This window comes from Salminus brasiliensis, chromosome 22 (genome assembly GCF_030463535.1).
Source record: "Salminus brasiliensis chromosome 22, fSalBra1.hap2, whole genome shotgun sequence".
NCBI lineage: Eukaryota > Metazoa > Chordata > Actinopteri > Characiformes > Bryconidae > Salminus > Salminus brasiliensis.
In genome coordinates this window covers 17,689,997-17,710,512 of record NC_132899.1, presented here as the reverse complement: position 1 = coordinate 17,710,512, position 20,516 = coordinate 17,689,997, and the positions used below count along the sequence as shown (strand labels likewise).

The following is a 20,516-nucleotide window of genomic DNA, read 5'->3' as shown; positions in this document are numbered from 1 at the left end:
GAGGAATTGGGGTGAAAGTGTCTATTATGAATAAACATTTTTGTTTTTGTTTTGAAAAGATTCACAACAATAAGGAGTATCACAATATTCACAAACAGCAGCACCTCCTCTTCCACACTATACAGTGTAGAATTGAGATACAATACAGGGTTTAACCAACCCGGCATCCCCGAAATACGCAACCAAAAGTTTGTGGACAACAGTGGTGGCAAATTTTGGTCCAGAAAGTAAAAATATAGGGATGACCGAGCTGATCTAGGCATTTTGTAATGGATTGGGTATCGGCTTATAAAGCTAATATAAATAAGTACAGTCTGACTCCTAGTTTTCAGACATGATTCAGCAGTGAAAGATCATTTTTTAGAAAAAGTGGGAAGAGGACCACTTCACTTAACTACTGGCTCAGAGCCTCGCTGTAAACATGACTCAGCAACAACAAATGGTACACAGAGCAGCAGTAAAAGTGTCAGAAAAGGTTGATTTAAGCCATTCTTCCTTAAAATGTTGGTCTATTGTATGCTGTTTTCATCCACGCTGCCAAAGCCACCCAGTTAGGTTGTAGCTGAGCAACAAGAAATACATTTGAAAAGATTTAACACAACTCCCATCTCCCATTTACTCTTGAATTACAGCTGGTTGGAAACCAAACTATTGTGGAAATGCTCTGTTCTACCAGCGGGAGAACTGCACTCATTTCTTTGGTTCTAAACTAGAGAGTTAGCTCTTTCAATATTGGCCAGGGCTCGCTTGTAAAGGAGGCTTTTAATCTCAGGATGGCTAAATTGGTTAAATAAAGGTAAAAAAAAAAAAATCTCATCATGTAATAAAATAGTTATTACACATCAGTTAGCTCCGCACAGAGCACATTTTAGTCTGTCTTAGAGTGTCTCATTACTTTAAACAGTGCTAAAAATACTGGTGTTTCTAAGTGTTAATTAACAGCACATCTTAGCTAAGTTGTTGGGCTGTACTATTTATATTACCTCAAAGATCAGATCGGATCAGTATCGGCTGACACGCAGCGTTAAGGTATTTGGATCAGATCAGGGGGCATCCCTATAAAAATCATGGCCAGGATTTTGTTGAAGCATCCTGGAGCTGTGTAGGTCTTTGGAATAAAATCCTGGGGAGTATTTTTACTTTCTAGACCCTATCTTATTAGTGAGTTCAGCTGCATTAAGGTGCCTTTAGTACTGACACACACAAGTGTTTCAATAAACACACACACACACACCTTGTATAACCCCACAGAAAAGCACTGTCAAAAGAAATGGATGCTGTGGAGCAGCTGTGTTTGAGTCTAAAGTCACCATGCCATAGGTTAAACATCTCAAACATAGGTTAGAGGGGTATAAAAGCCCCCAGCAGTGAGCTGTTAAGAAGTGGAACAGCCTTCTCTGGAGTTGTGGAGCTCAACCGAATATCTTTGTGGTGAACCAAATTTCTTGTCCAGAACTTACCATCCAATGTCAGTACCAGACCTTGCTAATGCTCCTGTGGCTAAACACAGTCACAGTAACATCCAGTGCAGAGCTTGTCTGGGGAGTACAGTAGAGACAAACTTCACTCAAAATTCCCTTGACTTTGAAAGGAACATTGGACAAGCAGGTGTCCCCAAACCTTTGGACATGGTGTGACTTGTTTTTTCGTTTTGGGCAAATTCTCATGAAATATTTACACGATAGAAATGGCAGCTGGTATTTTCAAATTATGATCATCAATCATATGGGTAAAATTCTGGTGTTTTGGTGAGGCACCGCCAGTATATGACATCGGCTAGGCAAGTAGGCAACAATACAATACAATCACATCCAAATAGTCTCTCCCACAGATCTGTGCGCCACCATAGCCACATCCTGTCTTCTAAAGCAATGTTGACTTGTTTTTATACTAACAGTGTTTCCTTCTTTTGATTGCACTGCTGACTTAAACCATGCGCACATTCAATCTACCCCGAGCCAGACTCCAGAAGATAAATATGTGACCTTGGGACTATCTCTGGCACATGAATAGGTTCTACAGAGCATATTTGATCAAAGCCTAGATCCATTCAAATATCTAAACTGGGAAGTTGAGATAGTATTGAAACGTGTAGTGACTGAAAAGTGGGAAGCAGAAAGTGTCAGACAAGGTAAAGAGTAAAGACTGGTCCAGTAGCAAACTCCCTGAGAGACAGATATACACACTATACGGACACAAGTTTGTAGACACCTGCTTCTCCAGAGTTGTTTTCAAAATCAAGGGTAGTAACAGCCTCTACTCTTTAGCAAAGGCCTCACACTAGGAACTTCTACAACATCGCTTGAGGATTTCATGGCATTCGGCCATGAGAGCATAAATGTGATCAGGTACTGATCATGGATGATTAGATTTAGATCAAGAACGCCACTCAAAGCTTTATACCCCTCTATCTACTGGAATGCAGATAGAGGGGTAAGAAGCCCCACAGCACTGGGCTGTGAAACTGACTTCTGTAGAGTGCTGGAGCTCCAGCCAATACCTCTGGGATTAGTTTGAGTGGCATTTTTTGGCGGAGGCAATAACCATTCATTATGACTACCCTGTCTCCCTATATTTGATTATTTATTCATTTAATTATTGCTCTCTAGTTTAGTCTAGTTATTTGGTTTTTGTTACTCTATTTGTTGCTTGAACATTTCTGCATTTCCTCATGTTGCTCATATGGGCCCAAATATGGATCCTTTCTCTGTCAGATGTTCCTCATACACTGCAGAAGCACACCTGAGAGACGGTGAGCGCTGAGAGTGATAAATAAGAATTACTGAGACAAGAAATGATGACTGCAGTGTTTTCATACAGCCATGCTAATAATCCTCCAAGTTAATTGGGCCCTACACACTACAGCACTCATGGATATTGCTCAGACCCTCCCGTCCTAATTGGACGCAAGAGACTGGCACAAGTATTTTCTCTAAACATTTTTTTTATCTCTGTAACATCAAACTTGAATCAGTCTTCAGTGTAAATACTGAGCAACATTCAGAGAGAAAGAATGCAGTGATGAACAGCAGCTGCATCTAAGACCTTGATCTTGGTGTGATGTCCTTTCTGAAGAATTTGCAAAGGTCATGGTGATGCATTAAGAAAGTCTGGCGGGTCCTCCTCATTCTCAAGCATGAAAGCAAGGTGTGACCTCAGCACCTCGCAACACGGCTGGCTAGATAGAAAGCCTATTTACATGGCCTACTCAGCGTTTGGGGAAAGTGAATTTAATGCTAATATATGTGACACCATAGGAAATAAGACCTATTTCTATGGCCCAAGAGACATGAAAGTAGTAAATCTGATTACAGAATACATCTGGATTTAGCCCAGATAAATGGGACCGAACCAACAAGGCAGAGTGTTTATTAGAGTAAGGAGGGACTCAAGAAAAAAAGATAAAGAAAACTGTTTGGAGGCCCTATATTGCTGTCTTGTATAATTTAATATAGTTCCATGCACTCTCTGAAAGAAAACTGTCAAGACTATAGCATAAATAAACCCAGAGGATAAGCCTGCTGCTCAAATGTGTCTCATAAAATAAAGACCTCATGAGGTATTCCTACATATGTCTTCTACTGAGTATTAATATCTCAAGACAAGACAACCGTATTAACACAGATGGAATTTGGCCTGTGACATGCCCGGAGCGGTAGGCAGTCCGGGGAGGGTGAAGGGCTTGCTCAAGGGCCCAACAGCGGCTGCTTGCCGAGTCTGGGTATTGAACCCACAACACTGTCATCTACAGCCCTGAGCCACCACTGCCCCTTAAGTAGTTTTCCCTGGACAACAATGAGATTAAGACTTTAGCATAAGCATGCTGCTCAAATGTGTCTCCTGAGATAAAGACCTCTGTATACCTACATATGTCTCCTATTGAGTTTTGGTGCATATCTCAGTATAGTCTCATATTGTGCTCAGATTTGCCTAAAAAACAAATTTCCTAAAATCTCCATAGAATCTCAACTACAGATGCACTGATTGCAATTTTCTTGGTCGATTCTGATTTCTGATTTTTTTGATTTATTAACAGAACCTAATGTAAAGATTTCTTCAGATTCTGCCTCTGTTTACTACTGGAACCTGTTAGCTTAGCAAATGCCCAGCTTTCTCTGGTGAGGAAAGGGAAATACACAAAATGGCAGAAACTTTAAGTGATTTCACAGATTCTAGACACTAGATATTTGGCAGATGTTTCTGCTGATGCTAGGTGTTTGGTATGCAACATGTGGGTCTCACAAAACACAATAACATTTTTCACAGTGAAGAAAGAAAGAAAATTCAACTATGACTTGTAGCGTCAGAGCAGATTAGTTGAGCATGCATCCCCCCCACCCTCCCACCGCGCCCCCACACACACCCACAAACAAACACAGTCTGTACTCATCATTCGGCTCCCATACAGTGCTAGAGGGCAGGGGGCACAGAGGGGGATTCCCTTAGACAGATGTCTCAGGGTGAAAGCACTGTCAGATGCATGGGATGCTTTTTTCCCTTGACTCTCAAACACTGAGTTTCAAAAGACTATCAGCAGAAGTCAAATCTCAGGAGTGGTGTAGGATTCACTGTCACAAAAAACACCAACATCCTTTAATCTCATGCAATCCACATCGGAATACGGGGTCAGGACGGGAAATGGATCTGGGATAGAAACTAGTAAACACACAAACATGACTAAGCTCTGCAGTAATAAATACACTAGACTCAAAAACACTTTAGGAACAGAAAACAGCAGCAAATTGATGACAGAAAGTGCACCGCAGCAGCTGTTCTGTTTATGAGATTATCTGTATTACTACACATTAAGACACATCTAAAATGAGAAGCGTCTGAAAAACCTAATTCCAAAACCTTACGTAGCCCATTCCAACAAGTCTGGTTATTGCTTATTGTGCATGAATTGTAATACAACACATTTTTATTTCTCCTAAAACAGCAAAAGAAATGATCATACAGCCCTGACATTTCACTCCCTTCACCTTATTACACTAAAAAACCCAAAATGCTGAAACTGGTCATAGACACCATAGTAATAGAGGAGAAAACACACTGAAGATGCAAAGCAATGATCATTACCATACAATAGCTTAGGAAGAAAGACCATAAATACGCCTTTATACATTAACCATGTTCTGTTCACCCAAAAAAAGCCATCTGGACAAAATATCGTCCAATAGTACTACTGTTGCATGACATGTTCATGATCTGCTGTGTGATATTAAAAACACATTAGTGGACCTTTTATGTGACATTGTTAATGACCGGCCAGTGTTGTTTTTTTTTCTAAATTACATTTGTTAGATCACATGAATGTCTTCTAAAGGCAAGGTGCCCATATAACACTCACATAGAAACTCACATCTGGACCGTTTGGCCTGGATGTACAAAGCACACAGTCAAAACTGTGCCAACAAATAATGTTATATTTCTCTCCGAGTTGACAGGTAACAGTTTAATGAAACAGGACATTTTCCCACCAACCCACTTTGAAACTACAAGGCTGTCTCGCTCCATTTTCTTTTTTTTCCTGTAGCTAGACTGCAGTACTGAGAATTGTAGTAACATGATAACAACAACACAACCTTAAACACAAGATTACCTAAGGAGAAAGAAGAAAGACTGAGGGAGTTTAGAGGGCTGGCGGTAGTTGACTTACAGTGTGATATGCAGTGAGCGAGGCGGTGAACAGGTCCGGAGAGGCAGAGACACAATGATATTACATTATTAAATCTTCCCGTGCTTCACTGAGAATCCAGCTGTTTTTAGCAGAGCAGTGTGCTGGTCATGTCCTGACATCCCTGTCACCTTTATTGGGTTTTTAAAAAAACATCTACCACTTATCAATAATAATAAAAATAATAATAATAAAGCATGTTTCAGTGTGGGCTTGTGTTAAGTTTGTGCTTGCTTTAAGCAAGAAGGAGAGGGGAAATGAGTAGCCTCATTTATTTCAAATACAAAGCAGTACCGAGGATGCTGACAGCTTGCTCCATTAAAGGGCATGTTCAGAGCGGAGCCCCAGAGGCAGCCTGTGTGTTTATGAGCTCATCACTCAGGGCTTTGGCAGGTGCAGCCCAGACCCTCACTAACTATTCCATGTATTAGGAAACCAACGCTACTCTGCCCATCATTGCAATCATACAGCCGTACACGACCACAGCGAACGTGGCAATGACAGACTGGGGCCTGTATACAGATTTTTACATGACAGGTAAATCGAGAGATAGCAGTTTAGTATCAGTCATTCAGACATCAGGCATTCAGACTCGGAGTATAATAATAAAGTGACAGCCAAATAAATATTCTATGAGGATAATTCTAATATTTAGTTTAAGGTTATATAAATTAGTGGGGCTATCTGAATCTAAATACACACAGACATTCAAACAACTTCTTGTTTTAGGACTTCTATATACACTTTCATCCAATATTGTAATTAGACAAGCATAGCTTTTAATAAATAGGAACGGAAATAAATTCGGAGAATATCAGAACACAAAGCAGCTGTTACTGCCTCTCATGTTCAGCAAATTGGCAGCATTTAAGATTTATATATGCTTAATATATTTATCCATCCACTATCTTATCAGTTTCTTCCAGATCAGGATTACAGCGGGTCCAGCGCCTACCTCAAATCACTGGAGGCAAGGCCGAAGTACGCTCTAGACAGGGCACCAGTCTATTGCAGGGTACCATGCACACATAAACGTAGGAACAAGTTACGTCCATAGCCAATTCAACTACTATGTATTTTTGGGCGGTGGGAGGAAACCAGCATAACTGCACACTTCTCAAAAGGCTCTCATTTTCTTTTCTTGTTTGCTCACTCATTTTTCAATCATCTGCAGTAAATGCCAAACTCTTTACTGAAATTCCAGTCTAACTCATCCCCTGAAAATGAGAAAGTACCACAACAGTGGGTAGGTTTGCTCTGGCCTTGAAACTAGTTACTGCAAGCCACGGGCTGAGGGCAGAAATCAGGTAAAGTAACAGTCATTACTATAATGCAGTTTTTCTGCAGCTCACAGCTGGTTCAAAACAGCTTCAAATGTGTCCGAGAATGGACAACTATATTTACCTTGGCATAGCTGAATAATGAGAGTTCAGTATATGGTGGTGACACACCGTAAATCCCAAAAACTGCTGTGCCTTCCAACCAAACTAAAATAGCCTCTTTATATACCCCCAACATTCACCTACACCCAGTCCGCTCGCAAAATCCCTAGTCAAAACTGTGATGCGGTATAACGCAACAGCCACTTCAGGAGAATATGGGGGTGTTGATACTTTTAGTAAGTTTAGTCAGTTCACCACCAGGCTCTGCCAGTTAACAGACGGCTTTGCGTGTGCCAGTGTCTGCAGAAGAGGAGCTCAAAAGCAGCACGCAATGAAGAAAAAGTCCCCAGGGTAAATCCCTAGCCGACCAATTTTTACCGATCTTCTCTTCAACGTATAAAGTGGAGTACCTCAGGCTAGCACTAACTACAGATCATAAGGGGATCATCATCACACCATGCTAAAAAGCCAAACCCGGGAAAGTGAGCGATTGCTAGATGGTAGCTGGGCTGAAAGTTAACCAGGCTACGATCTCTTTAGGTAGCATTCTACATCCAGTGAGAGGACAGCAGTGAGAGACTCTCTCTGAGAGAAGAATTATGAGAAATCAATGCATATCAACCACAGTCACATACTTACTAAATACACGCAAATTCACAAGCAAATAATATAATATTGAATAAATGCCTTTTATGGCACCTCTAAATAGCTTAGTCATACTGGTGGTCTAACTTGGTCAGGTTGATCATGCTTGTAGACCAGTTAAACCATCAAGCTCATATAAAAACACCCTATGTTGTCCAAGAGGTAAGCCATCCCTACCAGCTTGACCAGCATGATCAGCATTATCTGAAGCCATGTCCAACCCAATGTACATGTCCATATTTGAGTTTATATATTTGTGTTTTTATTGTATTTATAGTCTTTGTATTTTTTGTCTAGGCACCCTGTCTTGTGTTCTGTCTATTGTTCTTGCACTATTGTACGTCCTTCCTATTATGCCTCGAAGACCGTTTCTGTGTACTGTACAAGATTGTATTAGTATGATGACAATAAAGTTTAATTGAATTTAATGTGAAACTCCACCCATCCCCCCTCATGTTTCAATGAACAAACAGTCCATTTTCCATCTCAAACTCCTAAACCTTTGTTCCATCTCCACAGATGTCACTGTGCTAATAATGGTACATTTGTTATTTATATATTTCTATTTATAGTCTTTTAAAAACGTTATTCTGCTAAATTGTAATAATATACAATATAGGATTACACTTATAGGAATATAGGAATGACTATTAATATAGGAATGAAGTGATTGACAGCCTTGGCTGGCAGAGACCTATACTGCACCCTTTCTGTTTATTACATGGAGTAGCTGAGTTGTAGTGGAACTTACACTGTTGAGCACTGGAAGCTCAATGAAGGCGGTCTGAGACACACTTGGTCTGAAAGAAGGGGTCGGGTCTACTAAATGAGTCCCTACTGGTCCCTACTGTGCAGTCTGGTTGCAAATTCGACAACATGGCGGACAATTTCGGCTTTATTTCTATAAAACGGAAAGGGAATGGAACCACAGCGTCCATGTTTTCCACAGTCATTGGCCCAACCTGACAGGAATTCGATATGGGCTGACCTTTGTGCAGTGCAGGATCTACAGATATCAACGGAATTTAACAAAACATCTCCACTAAACACTATACATTCGACATGGACTCACACTCTAGAGACTCAAGACTTAACTTAAGGCTCACAAAAAACAACTTGTGAACATCTCTGTGGTGGTGCAACAAGCAGTAAACACTCACAATGTACCAATGATACAGCTCTGTTCAGCACATCACAGGATGTCAAATATAACACACATTTATGACTAATGTGAAGTTGTTAAAGTAGAATTAGTGAAATAAGACTTCAGTGTGTTTGTAGTGGGCTAGACTGTGAAGCTGCTGAGGAAGAACAACAGGTAAGCCAGAGATATATGTGTACTCTGAATTTAAGAATAACTGTGATGGTGTCATTTGTCCTACAGTGTTTTTTGTCACAGACAGTAGCTCCCTCAGATGGAAGTGTGACTCAGTGGGCATCATGGGAGATCCATCAGTGGGCGGCACTGATGACTCCTCAGCAGCATGGCTACAGAGACTCGCAGCCTAACCATGTGTCACTCCAGTCACGTCGCACCTTCATCTATACGCTCATCCCTCTCTCTCCTCTCTGATTAACTCCCGCCAACATCTCTTCTGCTCTCCTCTTCTGGCATACTGTCAGTACTTCACATACATAAAAACGTTGGGAATTTACACATTGCATGTTTCTAGAGGGCGAACTTGGCTGGCCAAAGTGACTTTGGTATTGGGTTGAGATTACAAGCATCAGTGAAAACTTCATGAGGCATTCACAAATGTATTATTCACTACTCTACTTCTGAGAGCCATGAATATGCACTTAGTGATCTTGATGTGGCAAGACTTTCAGCATGCAAGTAGGACGCGGTTCATGTACAGTAGAAAATTGACAACACTCTTCAAAATGAAGGCGCCAAAGAGGGTTCTTTAGACCGATTACATAAAGTAACCACTTTTGGTACCCTAAAGACACTTTCAGTGGATGGTTCTTAAAGAAGCATTTTTGTAAATGTGAAAAGCTTTCTGAAAATTAAACAACGTCCATTAACATTTCCACACTGTTTTAAGGTTTTTCCTAGAATCATTCACTGATGTGCACAAAATCAGACACCTCACTCCATCTAATTTTCAGTCAAAACTGTCATTAATTCCATTCTTCATTAGAATTTTTTTTCAGCATCATGAAAAAAATAGAGATCATATTTAACAGAAACTCTTATTTTTAAAGCTGTTTGCAAGAAAATTCTCCTAAATTAAATCTTACGCTGTCCTATGTGGCCAGGATTAGTTTTACATTGGGAGGTGGTGTAATGTAGTTTTACTACAGGACTTCTGTAAAATTCATGACTAATTCACACGGGTTAAGAAAGGAAAGCTCTAGCGAAAGTTCTACCAGGAGACTCTAATGCCCTAATGTTACCTTTCTTCAGCCAATCACCAGCCTCCACCTGTGTTAAAAGGCCTCTAATTACATGCTTTGCTGCTTTTAGAAGTGGCATCACATCACGTCTCTCCTCCTTCCTCCCCACTGCCCACAGTTTTGTCCTGACGGCTGCCCAGAGCCCAGATGTCGCAAGACCTGGGCCAGCGACGGGGCCCACGCCAAAGACAATCAACAACTTTAACTTGCTAATATTGTTCCAATCTTCTTATTTGTCAAGACTAAATGTACAATTTACTGCCCTCATGATGACCAATCTTATAACCCACTTGTAGTAATAATGAAATTTCAGTTTAGGCTACGCTATACAATGACTGAACTACAGTTGCCAGAAGCGGTGCACCTTTGAGGAGTCTTTGGCTTTTCTTCTGGATTTGACTGAGGTTTGCCACAAATGTGAACTTAATCTAAAGTTGTTAAAATGGCTTATTGTACAGAAAGTAAAAGATGCTTGAATCTTTACTGGTGCAGGAGCATGCAGTCCATAAAAATGACTGACATGGTGCATTTGGACGGGCCTAAAATTATTAAGAAAGTAATGGCAGTAGCCCACCTCCCCATGTAAAACTAATCCAGTCCAAATAGGGCTTTAGACGTTTTCAGAGAATTTTCCCATTTTTCCCATACAAGAAACACATTCTTCAAACACATTTAATAATGTTGAGGTCTGGGTTCTGGGGTAACTAGTCATTATTGTGTTTAATCACTGTTAGATTTTCTCAGTAACAGCTTCTTGCTCAGCAGCACATTCTTTCAGTCCCTCAGTATGAAGCTGGCTTCTTATGGATGGACAAGGATAAACAGAAACACTTGATATTCACTCTCCTTGAAGATAAAATCTTTAAGGCCTGTTGACAGGGACAGGTTTTGTGGTCTTCCACGATTGTTAGCTGTTCCATTTTTTCAGGACATTTTTTTCAGGTTTTTCAACCGTTTCCTCATGCAGGCTCCCCATGCAGACATTAACCTACATCCAGTATTCTCCAAAATATCTCCTGCAAAAATGAACAATATACTTGAGGGCCATTTTAACTAGAAACTAGATGAATGGAGTGTGGCTTCTGGTTTGTGGACAGTGCTGACTTTCCAGCAGCCAAGAAGCATTTAGAAGACTTAGGACCTAAGACCTTTACATGGGGAGGTGGAGTAAGGTCATTTTACTATAGGATGTCTGATTCATGTAGAATAAGAAATCTTGGCATGAATGACTGAGATCCACAAAAAAATCCATAAAAATGACTGACATGGCGCATTCGGACGGGACTAGAATCACTGAGAAACTCTGGTAATAATTACCCCATCTTCCCATGTAAAACTAATCCCATCCGTATAGGACTTTAGCATTACTGCATGGTTTGCTTTCTTGTTACTGAATGAACTGAACTGAACTGCATTGAAACAAATGAAACTGCAGTGAACTGAATGCTTTCGCTGCCTTCTTGTTACCGGGCTGAACGTGCCAGCAGATGTATAATAATATAGAGATTGGTCATAGCTTTAGAACTACTCTTTAAAATCACACTCCATATCACGACTCATTCCTCTGGTGAGCGCTGATCTGTGTACTTACAGTATGTGAGGTGGGAGGGCAAGAAGAGTGGGAGTGGAGTGGAAGACGTGACTCTGCTGTGGCATGCAATTAGCATGCTGAAGAAGGACATCAGTACCTTCTATCACACAGCTAGCGCTTTGTGGAAAACAACGGCAGAGAGAGCCCAGCAATGAACGTTAAAAGTTAAGAATAACTCAAGCCCACTCTCACTGAGATGAAGGGAAAAGAATAACAGTGCTCAAGGAGGCTTACAGTAAGGCGTACACGAGCTCGGGAGCAGTATATTTCCCATTAAAATATGTCTTCATGCTGAGGACGAAATGAGTAGTTTTCTGAATCTTTGAGCCTGTAATTATGAGAACAGATGTAGACAATCATTTTTCAATTAGAAAAGATTTAAATGACAAGGCTTTCAGCAAACTAGCTGTTGCCAAGATAACTGCAGGAGTGCTAGTTTAGCAACAGATGTGTGCGTGTTTGTGTGCGCATGCAATGAGTGTGTATGTTGTCACTGCTGGCAGGTCAGACTGGTCCCATTTGTGGCCGGCTCAGACATATGAATGATCTGTCTGATAAATAAACAGGAATGAGAATGACTGTAATAAATAGCACAGCCCAACATGAATAATGAATAAGAGTCATATTCAAAGACAGAAATGCACTTCGCTATTAGACCCTGCTTATTATTTTGTGGCCGCACATAGTCCAGAGTGTGAGGACTCTATCACAGATGTTTTCCCTCATGTTTTCCATCCACGAAAACCTTTTCTCTCTTTCTCATCAACACACACACACACACACACACACACACACCGATTCTAAGGAACGAGGAGGATGATGATAAATGCCACCCGCCCAGAAAAAAAAGGCTGATTGAAATCTTTATTGACTCATCATCATTACCATTAGCAATCCTTGGCTCCAGCAGCATCCAGCCCCACTGCTACTGAATCACAATCAGTTTGCATGTGTGGAAGACTGAGAGAACCCTCTACTCACCTCTACGTCCTACTCCTTTGCTGCTCTCTACTGCTCTACTGTTCTATTGTCATATTCACGTTCTACTCATTCCTGAGAACTTTCTTTTACCTTCTTCAGAACGACCTTGCACATAATAAGAACACTTGCACTAATATTGATGAGCCCGGTTTTCCACTGTGTCAGTTAAAGGTTTTAAAGGTCCATTAAGTATTACATTTTATGTACTAACTCTACTAAAATGATCAGAATGTGTAATCAGATATTAAAGAAACATAAGTTTAAGCACTAGCATTTACTGACAACAGTCTTTGGATTGTCAGGTACGGTGTGGAAATCTGGTTGTGTTCTAGCTGCCTATCCCACCCATTCCCCAGTCCTACTGCCACACCCAGGTTACCCGGTATGGAACACAACAGCAAGGAAACACTGCGGGCTGCAGCCATTTAGACACAGGAGCACATTCAGTGCAAGACTCATTCCACCAAAATGCACCACGGAGCGCCACAGGAGGTTATTCCAACCCTATAACTCCTCCCTCAGTGTGTGACTCTCATCTGTGCAATACTCAAATTATACTGTTCATATGTGCAATAATATTAGTAGTGTAATTCAATTTAATATGTGTGCAATATCTTGAGCGCAATAATTTTCCATATTTATTATCACAGTGATTACCACTATACCGCTTACTACATTCATATAATTTATATATGTATATATTTCTCATAGTTCTCAATTTTTTCTCTCTTTGTTTTCAATTTATTTTATTTTATAGAGGGTTTATTTATAGAGTGTTTATTCTTACATGATTGGTTGCAACTGTAACAACTGCAATTTCCCTCCTGGGATCAATAAAGTATTTTTGATTCTGATCTGTTTGTTCCTGAGGTTCACTGTCCTCAACCTGGTAACCCACTTGAGAAACGATTGCCATTGTTTAGTACTTACTGTTCCTTTAACTATACTTATTCCAAGATAAAGACAACCAAAGACAAAGACAAACTTTTTTTGACAGTTCTCAGGCATAGGCATGAAGTACTATTCCCCTTACAATGGGTTGTTAGGCCACGTGTCCGTAGTAATTACTTGACTCTTAGTAATTATATGACGTTTTTAAAAGTGCTCTTCAGAAAGTAGATTTCTGAGAAACTTAACATGAATTTCCTGCGTGGGCGATTTACAGACAGTGGTGTAACTAAATGCATGTAAATACAAAAAAAAAAAACTTATAGTAGTTTTTTTCTGATAAAGCTTTTGATCTTGGCTGTGAGTTTAAGTTATGGAGAACATAATATGGAATTATTTATTTGTTAGAAAATGTTCTTCAGCTTAGCACTTTATTTAGGTCAGTTTTTGACGGTACGCTGCTTCTTTGACAATCTGACATGTTAGCGCCACCTGCTAGGCTGGCGGAGAAACAGAGACATTTTTAGAAGTGCTGCTAGAGATGGAGAGAAAAGGCTTGGTGTTTTACCCAGGCAGAAACAGGCACTCACTCATTCACCTGGGAAAATCTGTCAATGTCCACAAAAGGTATGAGATTTCCACACCCATCATCAGTGCATCGGCACTGTACATTTGGGTGCACTGATGATTATGTCTATTACTAAATCATAACTTATAGTATGTATATTGGCCAAAATAACAATATATGGGCTGAGTGCAGATCACTTGAGTATCAATGGGTATCAATCAGTTTTGATTATTATATCATTAGTACCACCTGCTTAATATTAACGGTCCACCTTGTGCCACCATAATAGAGCTGACCATTTGAGGCATGGCCTCCACAAAACCCCTGAAGGCTTCCCGTGATATCCGACACCAAGACATTAGCAGCCGTCCTGTACATTGTAAGGTGGGGCCTCAATGGATCGCATCAATGAGCCTAAGATGACCATGACCCTGTCGCCGGTTCACCTGTTGTCCCTTCTTAGACCACTGCTAGTAGGTACTGACCACTGCATGCCAGACATACCCCACAAGACCTGCCTGATGTTTTGGAAATGCTCTGACGCAGTTGTCTAGCCTTCACAATCTGACCCTTGATAAAGTGACTTAGATTCTTATGCTTGCCCATTTGTCCTGCTTTTAACACACCATCACCTTCAAGAAATGACAGTTCACTTGCTGCCTAATATGTTCACACCTGGCCAATGGTGTTCTGTAAATCAGCCCTTGTTTGGTGTGGCCTTGATATGAAAAAAATCATCTGCAGTGGACCAAAATCTCCCCAACACTCCTTTTTTACATAGAAAGGTCAAAGTAAGCAGAACTGAAGAACAAACCAGAATGAAAACTTAAAACACTGCAATTATAACTTCCTGTTCTTAAACAAAACAAGCTTACTCATGAGTTATTAAAAAACTGATCACATGCCTTAGCACAGTGATACATGTAAGCCCACATTATAGATACTCACAGAAGCAAGCCCTACAGAAATAACTACTAGAAGCAGCAATTCTCAAGGCTAGCTCAGAGGAAACTTTCAGTGCCCAGAGGTTGTTCATGACCTCATGAAAATACTCTCTCCATTGACAGGAATTCATGTCATGTCCTTCTGATGTATAAAAGGCACTAGAGTGACTGTACAATACATGGGACATAAGAGTGATGGCCTTGTACATAAAAGGTATTCACGTATAACCAAAAAGCAAAGGTGCCACTGATGGACTGTAATCCTGGCAAGGTCAAGGGAATGTTCCACAGAGCTAAAAGTATATGTGTGCATGCTCATGGGTGTTTTCTAAGCATGGAAGGCAGTTACATCATACAGTTATTCTGGTCTATACAGTTCTGCTACAATTTGCATTTGATTATCATAATGGCTTGTAATCCTGCTCCATTTGAGCTCTTTACTACTTTCGCAACCAGCAGAAGAGGACCACAGGTAAAAGTTAAAGTTAATAGTGGATCATCTCTGCAAATCAATGGTGTTTGGCTTGGCTTTGGTGGTGCTGTTTGCTTAGAATTGTTTACTGTTACTGTTTCAGGTCTGCTCGAGGTATCTCAACAGAGATACCTCAGTCTACAACAGAATAGTAAATAAGCTCGGAATCCAAACCACTCATATTAAATATAGATTTCTCTCTATTGCAGCGCCAGTCTGAGTCGCACAGACTGTAAACTGTAATCCCATCAGATACTATGACACCACGTACCGCCACTCCGTAGAGCCTGAAGTAGCTGCAGTGACTTGTCAGCTGGTGAGAATAACGCAGTTGGCTCGCTGAGGCGGGCTGCAGACAGCAGACACTTAGCACACCAAAACAGACGTTTTACAGGTGGAGTATGGCACCGATTCTCTAATAGCACAGGATTCCTTCATACTATTCACATCCAAACCATGTACATAATTCACAGTTCAAAGTGCAGTAAAAACAGAGTAAACATAGTACCAGGCAGTACTGGTCAGAGCGAATATCACAATACTGAACAAATACTGTATCTGGGTATGTTTTTAGATTTGTGTTAAAGCAGCATTATGTAATATTTTTACTTTGGGAACAGCTTCAAAACCATTGTAATATTCCACAGACCTGTAAATGGGAGAACTGCATTGCGATCATTGCTACTTCGGGCTTAGCACGCCATAAACTGCACTATGCACTATACCTTAGCGAAGCATACTGGAAAATGCTTGTTTGAATGGGGTAACGCTGCAACATATTAGTAATCCCAGAAATATTACTCTACCACAGCAGCTCATGTGATTCTTTCACTTTCAGTGATGGTTGTGTATCATCCAGCTTGTTAAATGCATGTGAAAAGTGTGCACTTTAGTGTTGGCTTAAAGCACAAATTCCTCTTCCCGACTGTAGAGGGAGCCCGGGAGCAAGAAAAGCCAATTCTCACATAATGCTGCTTTAATACGGTTCATGAACTCAGGTCTTACACACCTGACATAGCTTTTGTTTTGACTGACCTGCTTTATTTGGTTGCGCTTTCCCTAAAACAGTACCAGTGGGCCTTTTCAAGCACAAGGAAACCATTAATATTTGAATGTATTTGGAGCAACACATGCAGTTCATAAAGTCTTTATTATCTTTCAATACAGCTAAGGCTAAAAATCAATACTGATGTGTGACACCAATAAAAACACAGATGATTTCACCCAGTAAAACTCAGTAACAGCAGGATGCCTCAACAGTGCACCTCGTTTTCTCTTTCTGTACCCCCCACTGCCAACCTTAGCTTCCCCTCCTGGTGAGATTATTCTCATGTGTAGCAAACAAGTGCAAAAAACACAATGCGCTTAATGACAAGACCAATTCCCCAAAACCATGAATTCCATCTTGAAGTTCTACCACTGCATAAGTTCTCCTTTCATTACAGTAGAAAGTAACGCCCACAAGAGCTTCTCTTTTCCTAACAAAGCCTTATTTCTTACATGCTAATGTCAACCCTTTCTCTTCTCTTTCTGACATACAATATGTCCATGATCTATGGACACTTATCATCTCCACGGCAACACCACTAGGCTGATATAACATTCTGTCAGGGAGAGTAGTTCAACAGTGGAAACGTGGGGACGGCTAATATATATTTCGCTCCAGGCTACACACACACACACACACACACACACTCTCTCTCTCTTACACATTACTACTCTTACAAATAAAGGGGCTTGAAATGGTTCTTTGAGCAATGCTTAAAGTTTGGTTCCATAAAGAACCATGTTTAAGAGATGTAAGAGATGTACTGAGTGAGTGTGAAGAACCTTCTTTACCAATCTAAAGGTTCTTCTATGGTATGGCTCATAGAACCTTTAGAACCTCTGTATTTTTAAGTGTCTTAACAAAAGCAAAGTCAGTTGGAAAGAACACTGTCTGAAGATCACACATCCACAAACATACACACACACACACACACACACACACACACACAAATACGCTCTGAATGACCTGAAGACAGACCCACCTGCAGGTGCAGTCGGACGTACGGAGGGACACATGAACGCCTGGAAGCTGGAAGCACAAAGTTCGCTCACCGTCCCCATTTCTGAGAAAGCTCTGGCTCGACCCCTTACTCCGATTCCACTTCGGGGACCGCGTCAGTCACTGGGTTTGAGAGAAGTGAGCGTATGTCTTGGAGAAAAAGAGAATGAAAGCACAGGAATCTTGCTGGCTTCCTCTTTTTTGTCCTCCTTATGCAGGCTGGTGGAAGTTGTGCAGATTGGATTCCGAGGTTAGTCAGTTTGATGCCGGTGTTTTCCTCCTCAGGTGGAGTTGTTGCTTTCGAGTGACGGCGCTCTGAGAGCAGTGGAGCTTATTCCGAATGCGCGGAGCTCACTCTCTCTTCTCCAAACCCCCTCCACACCGGTGCTGTCTATCACACGCTCTCCCTATCTGACTCTGGGTTTGTTGCCTCCTCTCCTCCTCTCCTCCCTCTCAATAACTCCATTTCTGTCTTTCTTCTCTTTGCTGACACATTCTCCCTTTACTCATTACGCAAAGCTTCTCTGTGTCCTTCTGCCCCCTCTTCTCTCTCTCTCTCTCTTTCTCTCTCCCTCTCTCTCTCTATCTTTTTCCCCTCCCTTCGCTCTCTGTGCTTCTGTTTGCACTGAGCTCTATTGTTAAGTCTCTGCCCTTGCCCTGAAATAGTCCCGGAGCAGATAGGTTTCATACACACGCTTGGGCTCATTAACACTTCTCCACACACCTCCTCACTCACGCCCACATAAGGCACACAGGCCAGTTTAGTCAGCGCACAACAACGCTGGCATCTAAGTAATGCAAGGCTATAGATATAAATACACACGAGGAGGGAAACACTTAGGACTACTGTACATACATATATATATATATATATATATATATATATATATATGTGTATAAATATACATATAGAGACCAGTCCTGACTCAGCAACAGAATCTCTCTGTCAACCGATCCACACTACGGACACAATTCTGTATTCATCAGGTGTTTATCCATGTCGCAGCACTTCTATCTATTTGTGTTCTGATTAAATCAGTCATGCAGTAGCAGACAGTACTGTCCAACTTCTATCTGTGGACGTGTTTCCATGATGTTAGAATGCGCAAAACACTGTATTCTAGCAATCTAACAATTCTAATTCTGGGACAATGCTAACAATGCTAAACTAGGATATAAAAAACGGGACAGATTTAGGTTAGATTCCCAAACTCTCAAACTGTGGTGGCACCTGGGAGACCTTACAGAAATTAGCTCTTAAATACTATATGAGCTCGACTGCTTTTACCTGCAGAGGTTTCTGGTTGCAATTTGTAATGATTTAATTAGGTTTGACTGCTCAATTAAAAATGTAAGTATTTGTGTAATTTCCCTAATTCCCTGTAGATGGCCCAACTGACTAAAACCGAAACAGACTGAAAGGCCACAGTATGGATGTTTAACGTGACAGACACCACGCTCAATAACAAGACAGCAGCGTCTATTACCAGCTTTCATTATTACATTACTGTTAACTGGATTCCAACACAACTGCTATTGCTGAGAAAGCTCTGGTTTCAGGGACTTACAGAAGGTCATTTAGAACATCTAGAACAATTAGCCTATTAGAACAATTTTGGCCAGTACAGTGCATTTACATTGGATTCAAGGACGCATGAAACTACACTACCTCCTAATTAGTTAAACAAATATTAGTTAAAAATCCAGATGGAATAAGGCTAATGACAACCATGCAAACTCTAGAGCTCTAATATTACTAAATAATTATATTCCAACATACTCCCAGAAATGATCTGTTGATAGTTATAGGTGTGGTTGCTATTAGTACTGCCAAAAGAATCATTTGAAGGAGTACAGAGAAAGTGCGTGGTTAGGAAACTTCAGTAGATAGACATGTGATGTCCTGCAGGAAAACCCACCCAGAACTTTCCAAATCCCTCCTAAATGTTCCCTCCTAAACTGAATTTTATCTGATACCACTCTGGGTGCTGGGTCACTCCCTTCCTACTCTTTTATCCCTCACCCCTCAGGCAAACCTACCACCATGTCAAAGCATCCATATCAATGTCTGTATGTGACAGTTTAATATGTTTGTTTATGTTTCTGTTTTTACCATAAGATTTCTACAAAATCTTAACAGGAGAAGAAATATAATTTATCTCTAAATCATTTTGGAGCATCTCTATCGGTCCATTCATCATGAAATTCTAATGCGGTGTGAAGAACAACTGCCAGATTTGTCAAAAAGTAAAAACAGTCAAAATTGAGTTTACTGTGCGATAGTGCTGATATTTATAGATACATTATTTACACAACAGCAATGAAGTTCCAGTTATTATTTATTTAATCCTCATTATCTGATGCACTCAAACTGGCAACCCAATTCTACCAAACAAGCCAAGGCCATGAAAGTCTCAATATCTGTGGAAAAAACATAAACTATGTGACACATAAACAATCATTTATGCTGATTGTCCACTCAACTCGTTCAGTTTCTCTCATTCTCTTTCTCCCAGTTCGTAACCAGTCTGGTGCCGTTTGTAGTGGTCTGCTTTTGTGCACACCAAAGCATTTCTCCATATTTCACCTTTTCCAAATGCCCACTTGAGCTATGGGTGTGCAGAACAGGCAGGAAAGGAGAACAATGCAGGAGAATGAAATGAACTCTTAAGTGAAATGTCAGCCAGCAGGGTTCTGCATAAACACCGGGTATTCATCAAGGCTTGTGGGCCCAACTTGGAGACATGTGGAGCTGGAACATTACACTGTACTCTTAAATGTTACAGGGTTTCAGAATGAAATAATGGCATGACAACACTGGACTCAACACGAGCACAGCTACAGAAGATGTAACCTGTTGTACTTAATGTTATTTACTGCAGATATTCCGGTATGATAATTTCCCCACTGTGGGACTAATA

The 20,516-nt window shown here is 40.7% G+C and overlaps 1 protein-coding gene across 2 annotated transcripts in view; it reads right to left on the bottom strand.

Moving 5' to 3' along the window:
- The window catches only part of cyth1b (cytohesin 1b), a 67,769-nt gene that overhangs the window by 37,270 nt on the left and 9,983 nt on the right, over nt 1-20,516 (bottom strand). The window contains exon 1 of one of the 2 annotated variants that reach the window (XM_072667038.1): nt 17,579-18,192. The exons of the other annotated variant lie outside the window; for it this stretch is intronic. Coding sequence (XP_072523139.1) covers nt 17,579-17,657 — 79 coding nt within the window. The 5' untranslated portion in view covers nt 17,658-18,192. Of the gene's footprint in view, nt 1-17,578; nt 18,193-20,516 lie in introns of those variants that run through there. 2 annotated transcript variants of the gene reach the window in all.